This window comes from Crocuta crocuta, unplaced genomic scaffold (assembly GCF_008692635.1).
Source record: "Crocuta crocuta isolate KB4526 unplaced genomic scaffold, BGI_CrCroc_1.0 scaffold160, whole genome shotgun sequence".
In the NCBI taxonomy this organism is placed as follows: Eukaryota; Metazoa; Chordata; class Mammalia; order Carnivora; family Hyaenidae; genus Crocuta; species Crocuta crocuta.
Genome location: NW_027527591.1, coordinates 1,667,595 through 1,687,129, shown reverse-complemented (window position 1 = coordinate 1,687,129; position 19,535 = coordinate 1,667,595). Strand labels below are relative to the sequence as shown.

Sequence of the window (19,535 nt, the reverse complement as noted above, 5' to 3'; positions counted from 1 at the left end):
CATAATATCAGCAGTATTTACCTAGGTAATCCTTGTACCAGATTCAAGTGGAGAGTTTTGAAGATAGGTAGATTCCCATCCCTGAACCAGACTTACTTAGGAAGAATTTCTGGGAGTAGATTCTGATGTATGTCCAACTTTGGAAACTCTTAATGTACTTATTTCTGAACATAAAGAACTTTTCCCTTTTCTAATACTACATAATATCTCTGCTGTCATTTTACATATAATAATTTTTCTTCCAACAAGCTATGGTCATAAAGATTTATTTGAAGGTGGAAAACTGACCTCCTTAAGAGTTAGAACAGTTATGTCTGTGGGGTAGAGAGAGGTTGATCTTTGACAGAGAAACTCAGTTTACTCTGAGAGGGACCATTTCATTAAGGCTTTTAGTCAAATAAAGGCAACATCTATCCAACCTTCTTGAGGAAATCTTTAGGGTAAGAAGTTAACATGAATGCAGAAGCTAAGGGTACTATATAATAATGTAAATGACAAATGTTAGCAGAATATGATCCTGAAGAGTCAGATATTTTCCTTCTATATCTTCTGAGTTAAACTGTCCTGTTCTTAACTAGGTTGTTCCTTACTGAGTTGTGTGTATATACATGTGTTTTATTCAGCATTTACCTGTGGAACACAAGGGGCCAAAATCAGTTCTTACCATGCATGGTGTATAAGCTTAATTTTCTCTTTGCATTGTTATAGACAGAAATGATAAGCACTGGACTGGGCTGAGCCCAGCATTTCCCTCTACAGGATTGTTGACGCTCACACATGGCAGCAGTGTATACAACAAACTGTCAGATTTTTTAGAATTTTCAGACCTTGTTGTTGAATATAGCTAATACTAAATATTAAATTACATATACCCACAATTAAATTTTATTGAAACTAAAGTAATAAATATATACTTAAAATTCATTATTTTCTGATTAGCTTACAAGGTTTTTCTATTATTTACATAATTGGGTTTCTTTACATCTATTGAAACTATATGGTGGAAACACTACATAATGCTATGCTAACTGGGCATTTATTCCAAACTCCACATTGACTGCTTAAAAAGGAGAACGTTAAGAATATTTACACCATGGAAATTAGAAACTCTTTAAATTGAGGTGTTACCCTTCTAGTTTTTGAAAAGTTGTTATTAAACATTTATTAGCACACCACTGACATAATTTTAGACTGAAGAAGCATTTCTTTGGGAAATGTCCTATTTAAACTTTTCTAAGGAGGCCACACTACGTATATTCTTTCTTTGAAGTGAGGATTTCCTTATGTATAGACTGATTTTTCCACTAGTTTAAAAACAGAGAATGAAATAAACCTCTGCCTTGAGAAGGGAAAGAAGCCTAGGGGAAAAGAAATGAGTCAATCGTAAGGTTTGGAAATAGTCTGAAGGTCTCAGTAATAAGGAATATCCTCACTTCCTAAGCAGGAACACAAAAGTCAAGTCCAGGCTTCCCTGCAACCCCCCACCAAATAACCATTATACTTATTAACATAATCATGCTAATAACTAGTCTCATTTATGCTTTTAGGAAATCGGGGATGCAGTGGGTCTTAAGAGCAGCTGAGGAAGAGTCTAGCACAGTTGTGTGGTTTTTGGAATCACTGGTAGCAGAAGCTGGAGTTCACAGTAAGAGGATAAGGCCAGAGTAGAGAGGCTATGGACTTTAGGTGGTTTATATGTAAAAGGAAAGTAGAAATTAATTTATAATCACAAAGTGTTGAGACAATGTATAGCTATATAAGTGTGTGGATGTGTGTGTACATGTATACATTTATATAAAATGTTTACTTGNTTCTGTCTGGAGGGGTTGGGGTACTGACTTCTTTAATTATATACATAATATCTGGAAAAAATGTTGATTTTAGAGGAAGCTATTGCATATGATGAAAATAAAGATCTGTAATGACAAATTTATTCAAAAAGTAAAACAAGGAACTTTTATCCTAAGAAGCTAAGGAACAAAACAAAATAAAACAAAAAAAACAAACAAGCAAGCAAAAACCCAGCTAGCAGGTATTCTGTGCTTGCATCTTATAATGAATTTTCTCAAATAAAAGTTTATCCTGGACTGAGTTTCAGTCAACCTGGAAATCCTCTTCCTAAAATTTAGCAATAAAGTTACATTTATAATATGTATAAATATACATACTTATAAATAAATATACAAATGACCCTCTAATATGGGTCATTGACAAGTCCTAACTCTTTCATTAACAGTATTAATAAAAAACAGAGCTGCCCTTATGTTTTAAATACATTTCTAAATTCTGTTATCTTGATTGCTAATATTTTGTTTAGAATAATTGCATTTAAATTCATAAAATATCTTTAGATCTTTTGTTTTTTGTTTTATTAAATTCATGAAGAATTTATTTTGTAAATTATTTCAAAAACCAATCTTTTGAGTTTTTATGAGTTCGTTTATCTTTTCTGGTTTTCATATTTTTCTATTTCCATCATTAAAACTTTTATTTCTTAAAATCTTTTACAACAGTGTGCATGACTTGATTTAATATAATGCATTTATGTAAAAAGAGGATTTTATGCATATATAATACACAGAAATTGAAGCTATGCTGAAATGCACTGTGGGTAATTTTTCTTGTTACTTTTTTTACTCTATCACAAGATTTCAGACCTAGAAGATTTTATATAAACATTTTAATATTGAAGGAGCAACAGAAGTTGATAAAATAAGAAAATCGGTTTTAATTCTACTCTATTTTTGAGATTTAATCATTTTCTAGTTTAAGAAAATTTACATACATGGGACACAACACACAATATTAGGAGTGGGCAGTTATTAGGATGGGGGAGACTCATTAAAAGGAAAACATATAGTTTTAAGTTTTACTAATTTTTTTAAGTTTTACTAATGGTTTTAAAGCAGATATATCATCTGCCTTAAACAAATCGAATTGTTTGTAAATATAATGCTTTTATGAATTTGCCAATTCTCCCGCATTTGCACCTCTGTCATTGGTGATGCAGGTATCTGACATTTTCCAAAAATTCACAATAGGCTGCTTCAGTTTTATGAAGACCTAACATTAGTACTTGTTTATTTTCCGAAATAAATGGAAGAGGATTTTCACTTCCACAAAAAAGGCATTGCTGCACTAACACTGGTCTTTTGGAAAACAAAGCAACATAATATAAAATTTTGGACAGTTGGAGACATTCTTTTCTTTAGGCCATTTTCGTTTGAAAAGTTGCATAGGAACTTTCTACTTTTGCACAGTGGGGGACACCTGTATTTGGTTTTGGAAAGCAATTTGAGAATGAGTGGTACATCAGGTGTAAGCTAAAGAAAAGATGTAGGATCTGGGGCATCTGAGGTTGGTTTCTTTCAGTGCTTCAGTGAGCTCAGGCTACAAAATACTGTTTTCTGCTTAGTTAGATACATGGGAAACAAAAACAAAATAAAATGTTGACTAATTAACATATCATAAAATATAACTCATATGTTATAAAATTTCTGTCCACATATGGTTAATTCATATGGAAAAACAAATCATAATTGGAAGTTACTTTCTTCCTTTATCATAGGAAATCACTCAGATTTTGACACACAGGAACTTATTTATTCCCCCTAATAGTCCTATGAAGTTGATAATATTAGCTCCTGGCCAAAAACCCATGTGTGATCTTTCAAGCCTGACCACAGGACACTAAAAAGGCTTTACCCTGACAGGTCTCACACAGAAAGCTGCCCTATCCACACCAGACTTGGTGTACAGCCAATGCATTGTGTCTGAATTCAGGGCAAACTCAGGGTTTCCTAACAAGCCATGCTTAGAAGCATAACTACATTCCTAGATCAGTTGCCTCCATTTATCAAATGCCTTTGACAGAGGCTCTCCTCGGGAGCCTTTGCTGGAAAGTCCTTACAGGGGTGGGAGGGAATATTTAAGATGCATTTTCTTTACTCTGACTCACTACTTAGAATTTTTCCACTCAGGTTTTTTTCTGTTCCCTCAAACCTACCTTTTGGATTCTAGATCCTAAAACTTTAAGAGCCTTTGTTTAGGGGGTCTCTGCAGTGAGACAATTCCTCTTGTCTGTGCTGACCAGTCTAATCCACCTGACCCTCTCCTGGAGCTGTTCCATGGGGAAAAATGGACAGTGGAGGAGCTAGTACTTTCTCTAGTTTAGCCACTTGCTTATGCTATTGCAATAGCTGATTGGAAGGTTGACTGTTTCCTTCTGATTGGTTCTTTGTCTTAACCAACCTACTGGCTCAGTTCAGCTCTTGAAACTCTTCTGTTACAGATGCAAAACTGGAGGTCGTGAGAGCACAAGTGATTTGTCCAAAGACAAACAGTTAATAAGAGGCAGTGCAATGTTTCCAACAAGTCCTTTTGGGACCATTCTCTTAACTACACAATCTTCTTCGAGACAAATATTATTGTCTATTTTTCCATATTCATGTTCTGATATACTCTCATTTGCTTAATTTTTCAAGGGCAACTCATTTCCATCATTTTGACATTCTGTGGTGATGGGAGTAATTAGAAGTACTCCAAATAAGTGAAACATCATTTGCTATTAGGGTTTTTTTTTTGTTTGTTTGTTTGTTTTGTTGTGTTTTGTTTTGTTCTTAACTCTGAAGGTAGTTTTTTTAATAAATGCTATTGAGAAACCTATCAAAGACTGTTAGAATGTTAGGTAAGTCTTGCTAGGGATTGCTATGATAAAAAAGACACTCATTTCTCCCTTAACTTACTGAAGTTTAGATTGAAATGCCTCAAGTATTTTGGAAAATAAAATTTGGTTGTAGTTACTCCTAAATCACATATTTTTAAAGGATTGGTATCATTTAAAATTTTCTTTTCTAGACATTCAAGCCTTTCCTTCATTATCCCAATTATAGTGCAAAGGTTATGTCGTTAAAGGTTATGTTGACAAAAAGTCAAGCTGCTCTTGAAAAGATTGTGCTTTTTTGAATTAAGAATTAGTACTATACAAAAAGATAAAGGCTCTATGGATAAATATTCTGCAAAATATCACTTAAGAATCAAATTTTTTTTTTTTTTTTTTTTTAGGGAACACATTTATTTTGATTTTTCTGAAAATATCAGGAACTATGAAAAACAAGCTAAATGTCTGGTTATAACAACAGCAAAATACAAATAACATCTAGAAATCATGTTTAACCTTAAACAAACATGTCTCAAAATAACAAGTTTAACACCCTATCCTCCATAAAGCAAAATAAATTTACTTGATTTTTTTTAACCTGATACAACTTAAAAAAGAAAAGAACACTCAATTCCCACCCTGGAATCTTGTCACTTATAAAAAAACATGCTCAAATGTCAGTGACAATAAAACTAGGGAACTGAAAATGCATCAATGAATAAAATCAGATTCCAACAGAACACAGTGCTTTACAGCTAGAAAGAATAGCTTTTGTTGCAGGTCTTACCAAATAAAAACAAATACAAGAGGATTAAAACAAACTACTAAATAAAAATTTTTCTGTAGAGTAGCAGCTTTCACAAAGTAAAAGGAACCCAGTTCCACACACTTGGATGTTCTGTAAGCATATGACCAATTTTAGTCCCAGAGTCCCAGAGTCTTGCACGATCAAAATAAAAGTATCTTTGTCTTGGAGCAAGTCTGATGAAGGCACCAAAATCCTATCCTCCGTGTTCATACAAATGACAGTTACAATGCTCTGATCATCCTTCTGAGATGACCTCAACCTATTAAGAGTTAACACTCTACCTAAAGGTCTAGAAGGAAGTTGCAGCCTCGTCTCCATTACCCGGGTCCAATCTATAGTCTTTTCCCCTCCCTAATCCTTCTAGTCTGGTTTACCAAGCAGGACCACTAGTTTAGGAGGATAAAAATACATTCCCACATTCCCTGGCCATTAAACAGACATAGACATCGATGCAGGAAGACTCAATCAACACTTATAATACTTACGAGCTTCTTAAAACTTAAATAAACCCACCTAAAAGTGAATTTCACAGTCTCTTAATATTTTCAACATGGATTTTTTTATTATGCAGTCCTCTTTGGTGAGTTTCTTCCAGCTTTTTTTCAGTAGTTTTACCCTGGAGAAAACCTTGAAAAAACTTTCAAATTAAGTGTCATGGCATGTGAGTGTTAAGGATAGTCTTATTTCACAGAAACCCTGAACTATCGGACTATGACTCAAGAGAGTTCTTTCTCTTCTTCTGGACAAAATTTCAGGCTTAGATTCAGAGAAGGGGTTTCTCACCCAGTCATATACAGGTGTTGAGAAAAGGAGGGGATGGGGCGCCTGANTTATCAAATGGCTATGATTTATAGTTACAATTGCTGGAGCAAATGCTAGGTTTGTAAGTTGCAAGGAATCAAATATTTTTAAACTCTTGGTCAAAATTGTGTGATTTGTGGATTTACCTGTCCTACACAAATTAGTCTCTTTACACCAAAGGAAAAGTGACATATATCTTTTATCCTATAAGTATTATACAATAGATAGGACATAAATAATGGAAATAATATGACTTATAAATATGTAGTTATAAAGTCTGGTTTGTTTGTTTATTCATATTTTAAGAGAGAAAGAGCACAAGTAGGAGAGAGGCAGAGGGAAACAGAGAGAATCTCTACCACATTCTGCATTCTCAGCACGGAGTCCAATATGGGCTTGATGTCACAAATGGTGAGATCATGACCTGAGCTGAAATCAAGTCAGACTGTTAAGTGACTGAGACACCAGGCACCCCAATAACTGTATAGTTATAAATTAAATTAAGCACACAGATGTAGGCTGCAGTTTTTACCTGAAAAAGATTTAAAATGAATAAGCTACCTATGGATTATAACTTTTACTTCACATACAATCTTTTACATACAGATGATGAAAAGAAGAAAATATTACTTAAATTCATTTGATTTTCTTATTTGTGAATGGATCTATTTCATTTATTTATCCATTTATTCAGTATAAAACTTCATCTATCCATTATGTGCTATAACAGAGGACAGAATAAGTACTTGGGCCTTGGCCTCCAGGACTTTAATTTTAGAATGAGACAGAATGGCGGATTTCAGCCCTGCTCTTTATGGGGTTATGTGGGAAAAGTTACATAATCCAGCCGGTAGAAGCGAACACTTCTTAGAAGAGGTAACAATTGATAAGTGTGATGAGTATAAGTAAAATTTAGTCTGGCAGACAGAAAAGGAAAGGCAGTACAGACAAATAAATTATAAGAACTCATTCTACTGAGGGGAGAAATAAGCAGGAATCTACTAAAAACTCCAAACCTCTGGTTTTGTTAAGAATTGACCCCACATTAGTCAGTTGCAGTGACAAGATTTTTAGACAGGGTCATGGTTAGATATTCATTAAACAGAGCTCTTGGTGTCACTTTCTCAGGTGGATTTGTCAAAATTAGAGGCAAGGAAAGTAATTAAAGACAGGGGCTCTTAACGAGGAGGCCTGGGGCCCCTAAAGGGATTATGGATGGAATTTAGGAGGTCCATGAACTTGAATGAGGGATGTTACATTGTTATTCACATTAATCTCTTGTTAAATATATGATTTTCATCAATTATGAATATAAGGTCCTGATAATATTGGCAGTGCCAACCACACTGTGACCAATGGAAATTAAAGATACAATCATACTCTATTCCAGTACTATAAGTATCATAAAAGCTCTTCTGCTTTTTTCTTTCTTTCTTTTTCTCTTTCTTTCTTTCTTTCTTTCTTTCCTTTCTTTCTTTCTTTCTTTCTTTCTTTCTTTCTTTCTTTCTTTCTTTCTTTCTTTCTTTCCTTTCTCTCTCTCTTTCTTTCTTTCTTTTGCTTGCTTTTTCTTTCTTTCCCTTTTTCTTTTTATTGTAGTAAAAACAGACAACATCTACTCTCATAACCATTTTTAAGTGTACATTTAGTAGCGTTAAGTACATTTACATTGTTATGTAATAGATCTACAAAGCTTTTACATCTTACAAAAAACTGAAACTCTATACTCATTAAACAGAAATTTCCCATTTCCCAATCCTCCCAGCTCCTGGTAATCGCCATTCTTCTTTCAGTATCTATGAATTTGACTACTTTAGTCACTTCATGTAAGGGGACATACAGTCTTTTCGTGACTGGCTTATTTTGCGTAGAAAAATGTCATCAAACTTCATTCATGTTGTGACATATGTCATAATTTTCTTACCTTTTTTAAGGCTGAATAATGTACCATTGTGTGTGTGTGTGTGTGTGTGTGTGTGTGTATCACATTTTATTCATGCATTCCTTCATTAGTGAACATTTGGGGTGCTGCTATAAATGTACATGTGCAAATATTGCTTTGAGACTGCTCTCAATTCTTTTAGATATATATCAAGAAGTAGAGTTGCTGGATAATATGGTAATTCTGTTTTTAATTTTTGAGGAAAAAACGTACGATTTTCCATAGCTATTTTACAACTTTAAAATCCCACCAACAGTGTACAGAGGTTTCAAATTCTTCAAACATCTTCACCAAGACTTGTAATTTTCTACTATTTTGATAATAGTCATTCCAATGGGTATACTATTATATCTCATGGTTACGAGTTAGATTTCAAATCAATGCGATCTTGAACATCTTTTCATATAGTTGTTGGCCATTTGTATATAATCTTTGGAGAAATGCCATTTCAAGTCTATGCCCATTTCTGAATCAGGTAATTTTTTGTTATTGAGTTATAAAAGTTCTTTATATATTCTGGATATTAACCCCTTATCAAATATATAACTTGTAGATTTTTCTCCCATTCTGTAAATTGCTTTTCATTTTGTTGATTATATCCTTTGATGTGCAGAAGTTTTTGTTTGATGTAGCCTCATTTTTTCTATGTTTGCTTTTGTTGTCTTCACTTTTGGTGGTAGCTCTAAAAATCATTGCCAAATTCAATGCCATGAAGTTTTTCTTCTATGTTTTCTTCTAGAATTTTTATGGTATGTGGCCTTATGCTTAGGTCTTTAATTCATTTTGAGTTAAATTCTTACACATAGTGTAAGGTAAAATCTTACTTCAATATTGCATATGGGAATATCCAATTTTTCCAACACCAATTGCTAAAGTGACAGTCCTTTATAAAATAATACTCAGGCCTATTGCTGCTCCACAACTACATTGCTTATTAATCCTACTGTTAGAATTTTTGTATTTAATGTACTCATAAAGAAGCTTATTATCATATCACATATTTACTTTTAGGCATGTTGATAAATGTAGTTCAGCATAATTCAGTTTCTTGTATGTAATCCTTTAAAGTTTATTTTATAAACTTATTGATTTCATGCATTTATGATATATAATGTTTATTCTGTGCCTATTTATTAATTTAAACATATTGTAAGTAGGGAGCTATTGGTTTCACCAGATTGCACAGTCCGTAGCCTCAAAAACTATTAAGAATTCAGATTGTTTCAGTAACTCAGACTTGGACAAATTCTTGAACTCGATCAATGGCAATAAAAAATATGTAAAATCAAGAAATAGACAAATTCAATATGATTAAATCAATGCCATGACCAATGAGCAGATGAAGTCCATGATGACCACCAGATTTTTTAACTTGAGTGGTGTGTAGTTGTGGGAGTCATTGGCATAGACGTTTCCATTTAAAACCATGAGAGTATCTGTCATCACCCATGGAGAGAAGGTAGAGGAAAAAATAGGCTAAGTTGAAACCAATATCCAAAGACTAGCCAATTCTTATTAACAGGTATGGTGTCATGCAGTATATTTAATGTGTCAGCAAAGAGAACTAGTATGTAAAGAATAAAACTTCAACAAGCAATTGGTGGTTAATTTGTAAAGGACCATTTATTATGACTCTACTCTACATTTGTAATTTTTGCACCTGCAATTATTTGCATGCAAGACAAATGCAGCTACAGTTGCCTAATTACAGGCACAACCATCCAAGATTGCCCACAAACAATAGCACAAAGAGATGCCATCTGTGAAAGTGCAGGAACCCCCCAGACCTTTCCTGTTCCACATCCTGTAAGCCGTTCCTTTGGCTTCTGTGTTGCTTGGGCTTCATTCTTTCCTGATCTCATACATGCAATTATAGATTGGTCACTCTAATAAGCGAAGAGTCAGTAGGCCTTTCCTCTTATCTAACCACTATCCTCCCCCTCTCCTCACCCCCGCCAAATATACAAAATGTACCATAGTATGGGAGGACTGAAAATGAAAGCCATTTCTGAAGCACATCATTTGTCTTGTTAATATGAATATTTTCAATATTTTATTCACATGTAATTTTACAAGGTAGGCACCTTGAACGCTGTAAAGATGAAGTCTCACACAAATTTCTGCTCAAAAGTGACAAGAAGATTATTTTACTCTACTTTAAAAAAAGTTTTAGCCATTTATTAAAAACACAGCTGTTAGTTTGGATCAAATATATTCATATTTCCCCATTATATTATTAGGACAATCATGAAATTTAATAATTGTCCCATGGAGTCTGATTTCCTACAAAAGTGTCATAACACAATCAGTACTATTGCAAATAATTATCAAACAGTGCGAAGATAGTTATGATTTCAGGTGGGAAATGTATAATAATAGATGAGAAATACAAAACCCAGGTTAACACTTGATAAAGATTCTGTTCTCATACAAATGTCAGTAGCAATAAATGGGACCACATAGCCTGCTTTATGAAAATGAAACAGATTCCAGGCAGAATATTTTTCTAAGATTTTAATGATTTATTTCAAATATTACTTGCTTGTCATTTAATCATATTAAACACTCTGAATCTGATAAATCCTCTGTAACAGAAACAATACACTTTAAGAACGGGAAACTGGATAGTTTATTAGGCTAATGACTAAAGCCAGAATGTAACATATATCTCTTCTATGAAATCTGTATTTCTCCACTCTATTTAAGGTGCTTGGGATTGTTACACAGTATTACCATGAAGGTTTCAAGGGCAAATGTAAGCTTAGGAATTCTAAAATGTTCATCCATGTGTTTTTATAATTTAAAATATTATAGTAAATAGGAAGTAATATTTTTGTTCTACCACATTTTTCTCTGTGTACATGGCTCACACATAGTTGAAGCCATAGATACTGGACTTAAGTTTCTGGGCAATGGGGCACATGTTTACACTTGATCTTAGCCAAAAGGCCGAGAAGCAATTGGGGCACATGTTTAAACATTTATACATTGGAATGCTTAGATATTAGAAATATGGTGAAGTATTTAGATTTAGCAAAATAAGTCATGTTAAAAGAATGAGAATTTACAAAAGGGAAGTTATGATCCTGAAAAGAGAGTTAACCGGCAGTAAAAGATTGTTCTGTTCTGTATAACTGAATATTTCAATATATGCAATCAAAATTCAAAATATTATTAATGACATGACAAATATTAGCTGTTTGTTTTTACAAGAAGTAGAAGAATATTTTGAGACATTAAAAAGGATAATGTTACTCACATCCTGAGCTACCATTTGTTGACACCAGAGTCAAGTTGGAAGGCCACGGATTCCGAACAATATCTTGCCAATGTATTGTGTCTGTGTAACAAAGAAATTTGTTCTGGTCTACATAGACTCCACCATTAAGGATTTCTGTATTAAAACAAACAAACAGATTTTTTGTCAAACTTTTTGTTAATAAAAAGGTAGTCAATAAAAGTGATTTATTCTTAAATGATTTTCAATGTTAGAGTTACTTTGTTAATAGCCAAGACATTTTTAAAAAGACCATTACTGAGTCACATAAATTGATTGCAGAAATTGGAAAAAAGTTGGAAAATACAGAGAAAAACAACCATCCATAATCCATAAGTACTCAGAGAAACACTTCATAGATACTCTCAGTCTCTTTCCTTTTTTTTTCCCCTCTGAACTTGGAATAAAATTTCATGTAATATTTCAAAACCTGGTAGTTTTGTTTCATATTAAGTGATGAGTATTTAATGCTAATTAAATTTTATTGTACATTATTTCTAATGAGAATAAAATATGCCAGAGCATAAAGTAAATAATATTTATTTAACTAATCCTCTCTTGTTGGTCATTTAACTCATTTGTCTCTCTTAAGAAAAATGCTTTCCATCTATGTGACATAGACTGGAGACAGTAGATAAGTGATTAAAACAAAATGAAAGCTAAAATTAATGTCTCAACCATAAAAATGTTCTTTGATCCTCTAAAATGGAATCAACAGAGTTGCCAATTATGTTTTCAGAACAACACAAAGCAAGGCATAATAAAAACCCCATGGTTCACTGGAACAATGGCAGGAACATGGGATAAAATTCATTAAAGCCAATTTTTACTTGATTCTCTATTTCTCACTGGCCTTGGTCAGCTAACTTGTTACCCCTGAACAATGGCTGACCATATATAAAAATTCTCAGATTGCTTTAAGTTATCTGGAAAAAAGAAAAGTAGATATTCCCTCTAAAAATACTAATATATATATTTTTTGAAATACCACTCTTTTACTTGAAGAAATTATTGGTTAGAAATATACATAGCATCTTCCTACTCAGTATCTACCACATCTTTCCTTTTCATCCAATTCAAATAACTTAAGAGATATTATATTTGAGTCCATTAAACACTGTTACAAGTAACATAAAAACAGGTAACAATAGTTTATGTACATAGAGGATGATTTTCTCACACAATAAGAAACCTATAGGAGGTAGTAGTGTCCACAGTACCTACATCTTCTTTGAGTCCTGGTTCTATTCATCCCAGGCACAAAAGGGTTGCTGTATTTAAAAATGTTTGGTGTACCTGGGTGGCTCAGTCAGTTAAGCTTCTGACTTCGACTCAGGCCATGATCTCACGGCTCCTTAGCCCAAGGCTCATGTCGGGCTGTCCACTGTCAGTGCAGAGCCTGCTTCAGATCCTCTCCCCCAGTTTCTCTGTCCCTCCCCCTCCATTTGCTCTCTTTCTCTCTCAAAAATAAACATTAAAAAAGTGTCTATCTGAATTCAAGGAAGATGAAAACAAAAGAGCAAGCAAGAGACATCATCCTACTGAGGCTCTGACTTTCTATTCTTTCTCATCAAGAATTATGTCAGCCTTTTATTACTCAGAAGACTATCCCCTGACCATTCCCACTGTGAGAGGCTGAGTGGACATATTGCTGCTTGAACAAAACCTCAAGAAGCAGGAGTATTAGTGGGGAAGTAGAGGGACATAAATATTGGGAAGGCAATCACTTTATTTCCCATGACAGCCTTGAAAAATATAATGCCTTTCTTGTGCAGTATCCCAGGCTAAAATTTGAAGAGTCACCTTACACCAAAGAGGGGGATAAATGAATGAAAGGAACATTGGACACCACAAGAGGAGTATTTGTAAAAGTGAGATAGGTGAGGACATCTCAATTCCCTTATTGCATTGCATGTATAAAATGCACCAGATTAATTGTGGTATCACAGGGCTTTCCACATATAAAATCTCCTATTCTCATCATCAATCCTTTCAACGACTATTGGTTCCATTTTCTCGGGTGAGGGGGGAATAAAAAAGTGAAGAAAAGAAATTAGATCATCTTTCCATTTCTAAAAGCCAGTTCATTATTTTTCATGATCTAACCATACAATCCTCATCAAAGTAGAAGGGAGATGTAAGACACACAAAAGACTGTAAAAATGGATTTCTACATTAATGATTGGCATTAGGTTTCTATCTATAAAATGAGACGATCTCATACTAATAGCTTTCTCATGAGACATTAGGTGATGCTCTTCTGCTCTAGGAATAATACTTCATTAGGTGACAAAGAAAGGAGATTTTGACTGCTATCCAGGAAATGAAGGTTATTTTTCAGTTTACATTTGGAAAAGTTCTACTTTAACAAAAATGTGAGGAGAAAAGATAATAGTTCAAATATTGTAGAAAGCGTATATTTTTCAGGATTCACATTATAATTCTAACAGTTCATATTGAAGGAACACAGTATCCATCTCTAACTTCCTATCTAAAAATATCCAAATGGAATCAGATTATATTATATTGAATAATAATCTGATCAAATCCCTTTCTTCAACAATATTAATCTGCTACCAGTGTTGACATTTGTTTCTCAGAAAATTTTGCTCGAGAGCTTGGTTTGTACTTGGAAAAGGATTTAGAAAGGAGGCAGTAATAATTCAAGTATAATCTTACATGTTAAAATTTCAAATTAAGACTACAATCATGATCAACTTGGATAACACCCTAAATTCAAAACCCACCATCTGCTAAGAATTCTGGTCAGGAAGATCTATAAATTTCTAGTATTTAATAACATATTCATAAGGCACATTTAATCTGTTCATATATGTGTGTACTTTTCCTGAAAATAATATTTTCCTTCATGTTTGGCTTAGACTGTATTCTGTTGGTGAATGTCAAAATAGCACAATCAGAAAAATGTGTATTTCATTGGCATTTGTAGGAGAGTTTTAATGTATAATTTATCTTATATTTTCTTTTAATCAATTTGGTTACCTAAATAGATGACAGGAAATAATGTTAATACTGTACTTATTCATTAGTATATTTTACATTGGCTTTATAACTTTATACACATTTTTGAACATTAATTTAATATGTTTATGTGGTGAAATATTCACCTAGATCTATTTCTGAACTAAGAAGATGCTAGGGGTGTATACTGACATGTAAGAAAGTTGTTAAGGACACCGATTATTTATGGACAAAAGGGATCCCTGATGTTTTTGCCATGGTCGACTGTAAAGGGTTGGCTGCATTTTTAAATTAGAAAGAGAGACAAATATTAGGAAAACAGAAAGCTTGGTAAGGCCTTCGCTCAGGAAGTTACCAGAAAAATGTCTGGTTATACATTAGCTCTTTCTTTGTCAACATACCAGAACACCAGAGTTGTACACAAGTTCTGTGAAAGACTTATTGGATGGTACCATCTGTGTTACACTAGGAACTTCTCTTCCATTAGACAGCAATACAGTGAGGGGCACCTGGGTGGCTCAGTGTCTAACTTTGGTTCAGGACACAAACTCTCAGATTAGTGAGTTCAAGCCCCACATCAGGCTCTGTGCTGACATCTTGGAGGGTGGAGCCTGAAAATCTGGGAGCCTGGGAGCCTGGAGCTTGGTTTGGATTCTGTATCTCCCTCTCTCTATGCACCTCCCCAACTCTCACTCTGTCTCTGTCTCTCTCTCAAAAACTATATAAACATTAAAAATAATGCAATAAAGTGATTAATAATTAAATTTTAAACCCATGACAAAAAATCGGAATTCTAAGTAAGACAGAAAATGAGGTACAAATGTAACTGATATTCAAATAAAGATGCACAAAGTCTGAAAAGTGAAAAGACTTAAAGAATGTTGAATAAGTAAGTGAGCTCAAGGTAAATCCCAATCCATTGTATTTCACTTCCATGGTAGGAAATATATCAGAGAAAATTAAGAGAAACACAAATAGATTCTTGGTCATTGTAATAATTGGTAGAAAAAAACTGCTATGATTTTTTTTTATCATAGCTAGCAAGTTTACAAAACAGAACTGTGTCTTTTTAATACAGGCCACAATTAAATACATATATGAAATATGAAATTCTATGAAAAAAGTATTTAATTATTTAAAACTGGGTAAACATTTAAACAGTTTTTTATCAAACATTTCCTACTAGATTAATGCATTCAAGTCAAGTAAAAAAAACATGAATCCTTTTGTAAATAGAGTAAGTAAATTGCAATCCACATTACTTTATGATATTTTGAATTTAACATATATAGTACACAATTTATAACTGAAATATTAGACTAAACTCCATGAAGTGAAGGGATATTTTTCAGTGCTTTATCTATATGTCAAACCTGAAGGAAATCAACAAATACTTGTTAAATTGAACTTAAAAGAGAAAAGTAATGGAATTTGCCGCCAACAATGATCAATTAACTTTCGTTGTAGCTCTTAATTTTAAATTATATGCTGACCAGATCGAAGTAAAAATGGAAAGATTTCCCCCCTTAAACACAATAGATTATCTGAACTGGTTCTACATTTCATTTAAGTTAGAGGTCATTTCTGCTTTGGTCAAAATTGTGTCATCAGTGTCTAGCATCATGTAAGGCAAAAAGGAGATGTATGATCAATAATATTTACTTCATGAAATAAGATATAATATCTTGATTATAGAAAAGTATATTTGAGTAGGCCAATAAATATAAAGTACCTTGAATACAGGGAAAATTAAAAATATATATGTGAGGTTAGAGTGTTTGTAAGCTAAAAGATAAATAGCTTTTATTATACAAAATGCTTATAATTGAAAATGTAGGGGCGCCTGGGTGGCTCACTCAGTTAAGCATCTGACTTCAGCTCAGGTCATGATCTCACGGTTCGTGGGTTAGAGCCCCGCGTCGGGCTCTGTGATGACAGCTAGCTCCGAGCCTGGAGCTTGTCTTGGGATTCTGTGTCTCCCTCTCTGTCTACCTACCCTGCGCATGCTGTCTCTATCTCTCTCTCAAAAATAAATAAACACTAAAAAATTTAAAAAAAAGAAAATGTAAAAAATTATGCAAGCAGTATGTTTGATATTTATAAGTCGCATTTAGACACTTTTATTGGTATCCCTAAACCTATTCTGTTCATCAAATTCAATTATTACTTATCAAGTAAATAAAAATGGTTTTGCTCTATCTTGGACACACCAAATTTCCTCAAACCTGTGAAAATTATCTAGCATATACTACACAAAGTGTAAGAGCATGATTTTATATCTAACTGTAAATCTACCTCATATTGTTCCTTAAATTCTTTTTTAGGAAGGTGTAAAGTGCCAATATGACATTTTAAAGAGGATGTAAAGTACTTGTGTCTTAGCTTTCCAATTCACAAAGATTGCCCATTTGACTGACCATTACTTCTCTTGATTTTCCATTTGCATGAGTCTAATGAAGAAGGAAATGTTTGTGTTATTTAAATAAGTTCTTTCACATTCTTCATTTCTTTCCAAATGCTAGTTATTATAGTGAATTTGAGGATGAGTAACCATTAAGACAATCGTTGACATTTTGCAAATATATTCTCTCAGAAGAAAATGTGATAAAATACTGAATCATGACTTTATTCCCCCTGCCTCCTTCAGAATAGCCTAATTGTGATGTAGCATCCTTGCTGAAAATACAGATTAATATGACCTCCTTAGTCACTTTAAGAAGTCAACAAAATTGCTTTGACCTCATGCATAATTTGTAACTATTTCATAGATAAGATTGAACATCTTTTTCTTTTTTTTTACAAAATAAAGATTATAATTTTAAACGCAGTTTGCCATATCTCACTGTAGTCTATATGACTGGTATCAACAGTGAATATTTTACTTCTACTCACAAAGCTACAAAAGATAATAATATAAAAAAGTCAAATAAACAAGAAGGAAATATTTAACCTCAATCTTTGATTGTATTTCTAAATGCCTTATTTCGCATGGGCACAGATACAGGTCACCCTTAGAATTAAAATGATAATAATAATAAATAAAGATTAGAGATATTGCACTTGATTTATTCAGACATTCTCACAGTAATTATCTGTATGTCAGACTTATATTGCCTATCCAAACCAAAGGTCACAATCATGAAATCAAAATTCAAAGTGGCAAAAGTCCATTTTCCAAGATGACACTACAGGAAGCAGTCACTGGATTTTCTCAGACATAAAGCAATGTATCTTTCTCACTGTCATCACCTTAAGCCACACAAGTCTGTTGTGGCAGATAATGATACAAAAGTAATACAGCTCACATCATCCACCTGTGATACTTAATACATCATCTCTGGAATGGACTTGGTCCAGAGATTCCTATATCTTTCCCAAACCTAGACCTTTCAGCTGGGAGCACAATGAATTGCTGCTACCCCACTGGGTCAGCCCTCAAGGTTCATTATTAATAAGCTGAGACTCTAAAGGCTAATGAGAAGCGGGTGCTTGAGGAGACAATGGCTCATTCATCATCAATCAAGCTTTGAAGTTTTTATACAGATGATTTAAGGAGAGTTGAAGTGTGCAAAATTGAAATGTCACATTTGTATTGGGAGTGGGGAGAGGGTGATAATGTAAATGAGTGATGTAACCTTCTGTATTTCAGCTCAATGATCAGAGTCAAAAGCTCATGGATACGGATACTGAATAAATGCAAGGAAGTAACAGTGGACAGTTCTTCGATCCGAGCAGGGCAATTTCAAGAAGAAATGATTAGATTCATTGGCTGAAAATCAGCTTAAAATAGAAAATAATAGCAAAAATATCTTGATTCCAATTGCATGCAGCTCAGTAATGCCCTCCATAATGTTTCAGTGTGTAATTCTTTTTTTTTTTTTAATTTTTAATGTTTTATTTATTTCCGAGAGAGAGAGAGACAGACAGACAGACAGCATGAGCAGGAGAGGGTCAGAGAGAAAGGGAGACACAGAATCTGAAACAGGCTCCAGGTCTGAGCTAGCTGTCAGCACGGAGCCCGACGCGGGGCTCGAACCCACGAACCATGAGATCCTGACCTGAGCTGAAGTCAGATGCTTAACCAACTGAGCCATCCAGGCGCCCCAGTGTGTAATTCTTAACTTTCATTATGTTTTAGCTTGAATTCTAACTTCTCTGAGAAGTCCACTATGACTGTCTAGTTTTTGGAGGTTAACTACCTATAACACTGATTATATGAACCACTCACCTAACAGCAAATACTCCTCACCTTCTTTATTCTTTTGTGTACTTGCCTTTTCTCCTCTTTTGTAGACCTTTAGAGGATAAGAACAATGACATACATCTTTCTGTGGCCTTAGTGCCAAAAAAAGAAATAGAAATTCAAATGTTTTTGATTATTATAATGACATAACAACATCTTGAGAACATGACTGACATTTGTAAGAAGTTATTAGCTGAATTGGTAGCATAATATAAGTGATATTTCCTCCTCATGTACTAGATAATGTTCACATTATAAGTCACATAAAAATCTGAATAAAATTAGTGTAAATTTAATGTATTAATTCTTCCTATCAGGGAGGTAGTAATCCACTCAAACTCATTGATGTTCTCTGGAAAATTTTAAAAGTAAATTTTGTCTTGTAACTGTGTTTGAATTATGAATAAGAGATTTCCTTCTCAAATTGTTCTCTAACCTCATTACACAATTCTATGTATGTACCAAGATGCTTAATATTTTTCCTCTAATAATTTCTCCCAAACATGTACTCCCCTTGTTTCCTTATTTCAGTGAAAATCAGAATAACATGCTGTAAAAGTCAATTAGACTCCAAACTTGATGCTTGTCATTAATTCATTCAACAGTATATTTAATTGTCCATGATATCCTATGTAAAAATTTTCTTAATGTCCCTTAATTTATTCTTTTTACATCCACTGCTATTCTGTAATTCAGGTTCTACCACATCATATCAGATTAAATTTTTCCTTCTAGACCACCCTCTCCAACAAATTCATCTTGTGTATTAGAATCATAATACATTCTATACTATAGAATACATTCTATACTTTAGATAGATAAATA

The 19,535-nt window shown here is 33.5% G+C and overlaps 1 protein-coding gene across 1 annotated transcript in view; it reads right to left on the bottom strand.

Moving 5' to 3' along the window:
* Positions 1 to 19,535, bottom strand: part of ERBB4 (erb-b2 receptor tyrosine kinase 4) — an 830,995-nt gene that overhangs the window by 352,144 nt on the left and 459,316 nt on the right. Inside the window, exon 4 of the mRNA XM_077770965.1 lies at positions 11,468 to 11,602. Within this exon, the coding sequence (XP_077627091.1) occupies positions 11,468 to 11,602 (135 nt within the window). The remainder of the gene's footprint in view (positions 1 to 11,467; positions 11,603 to 19,535) is intronic.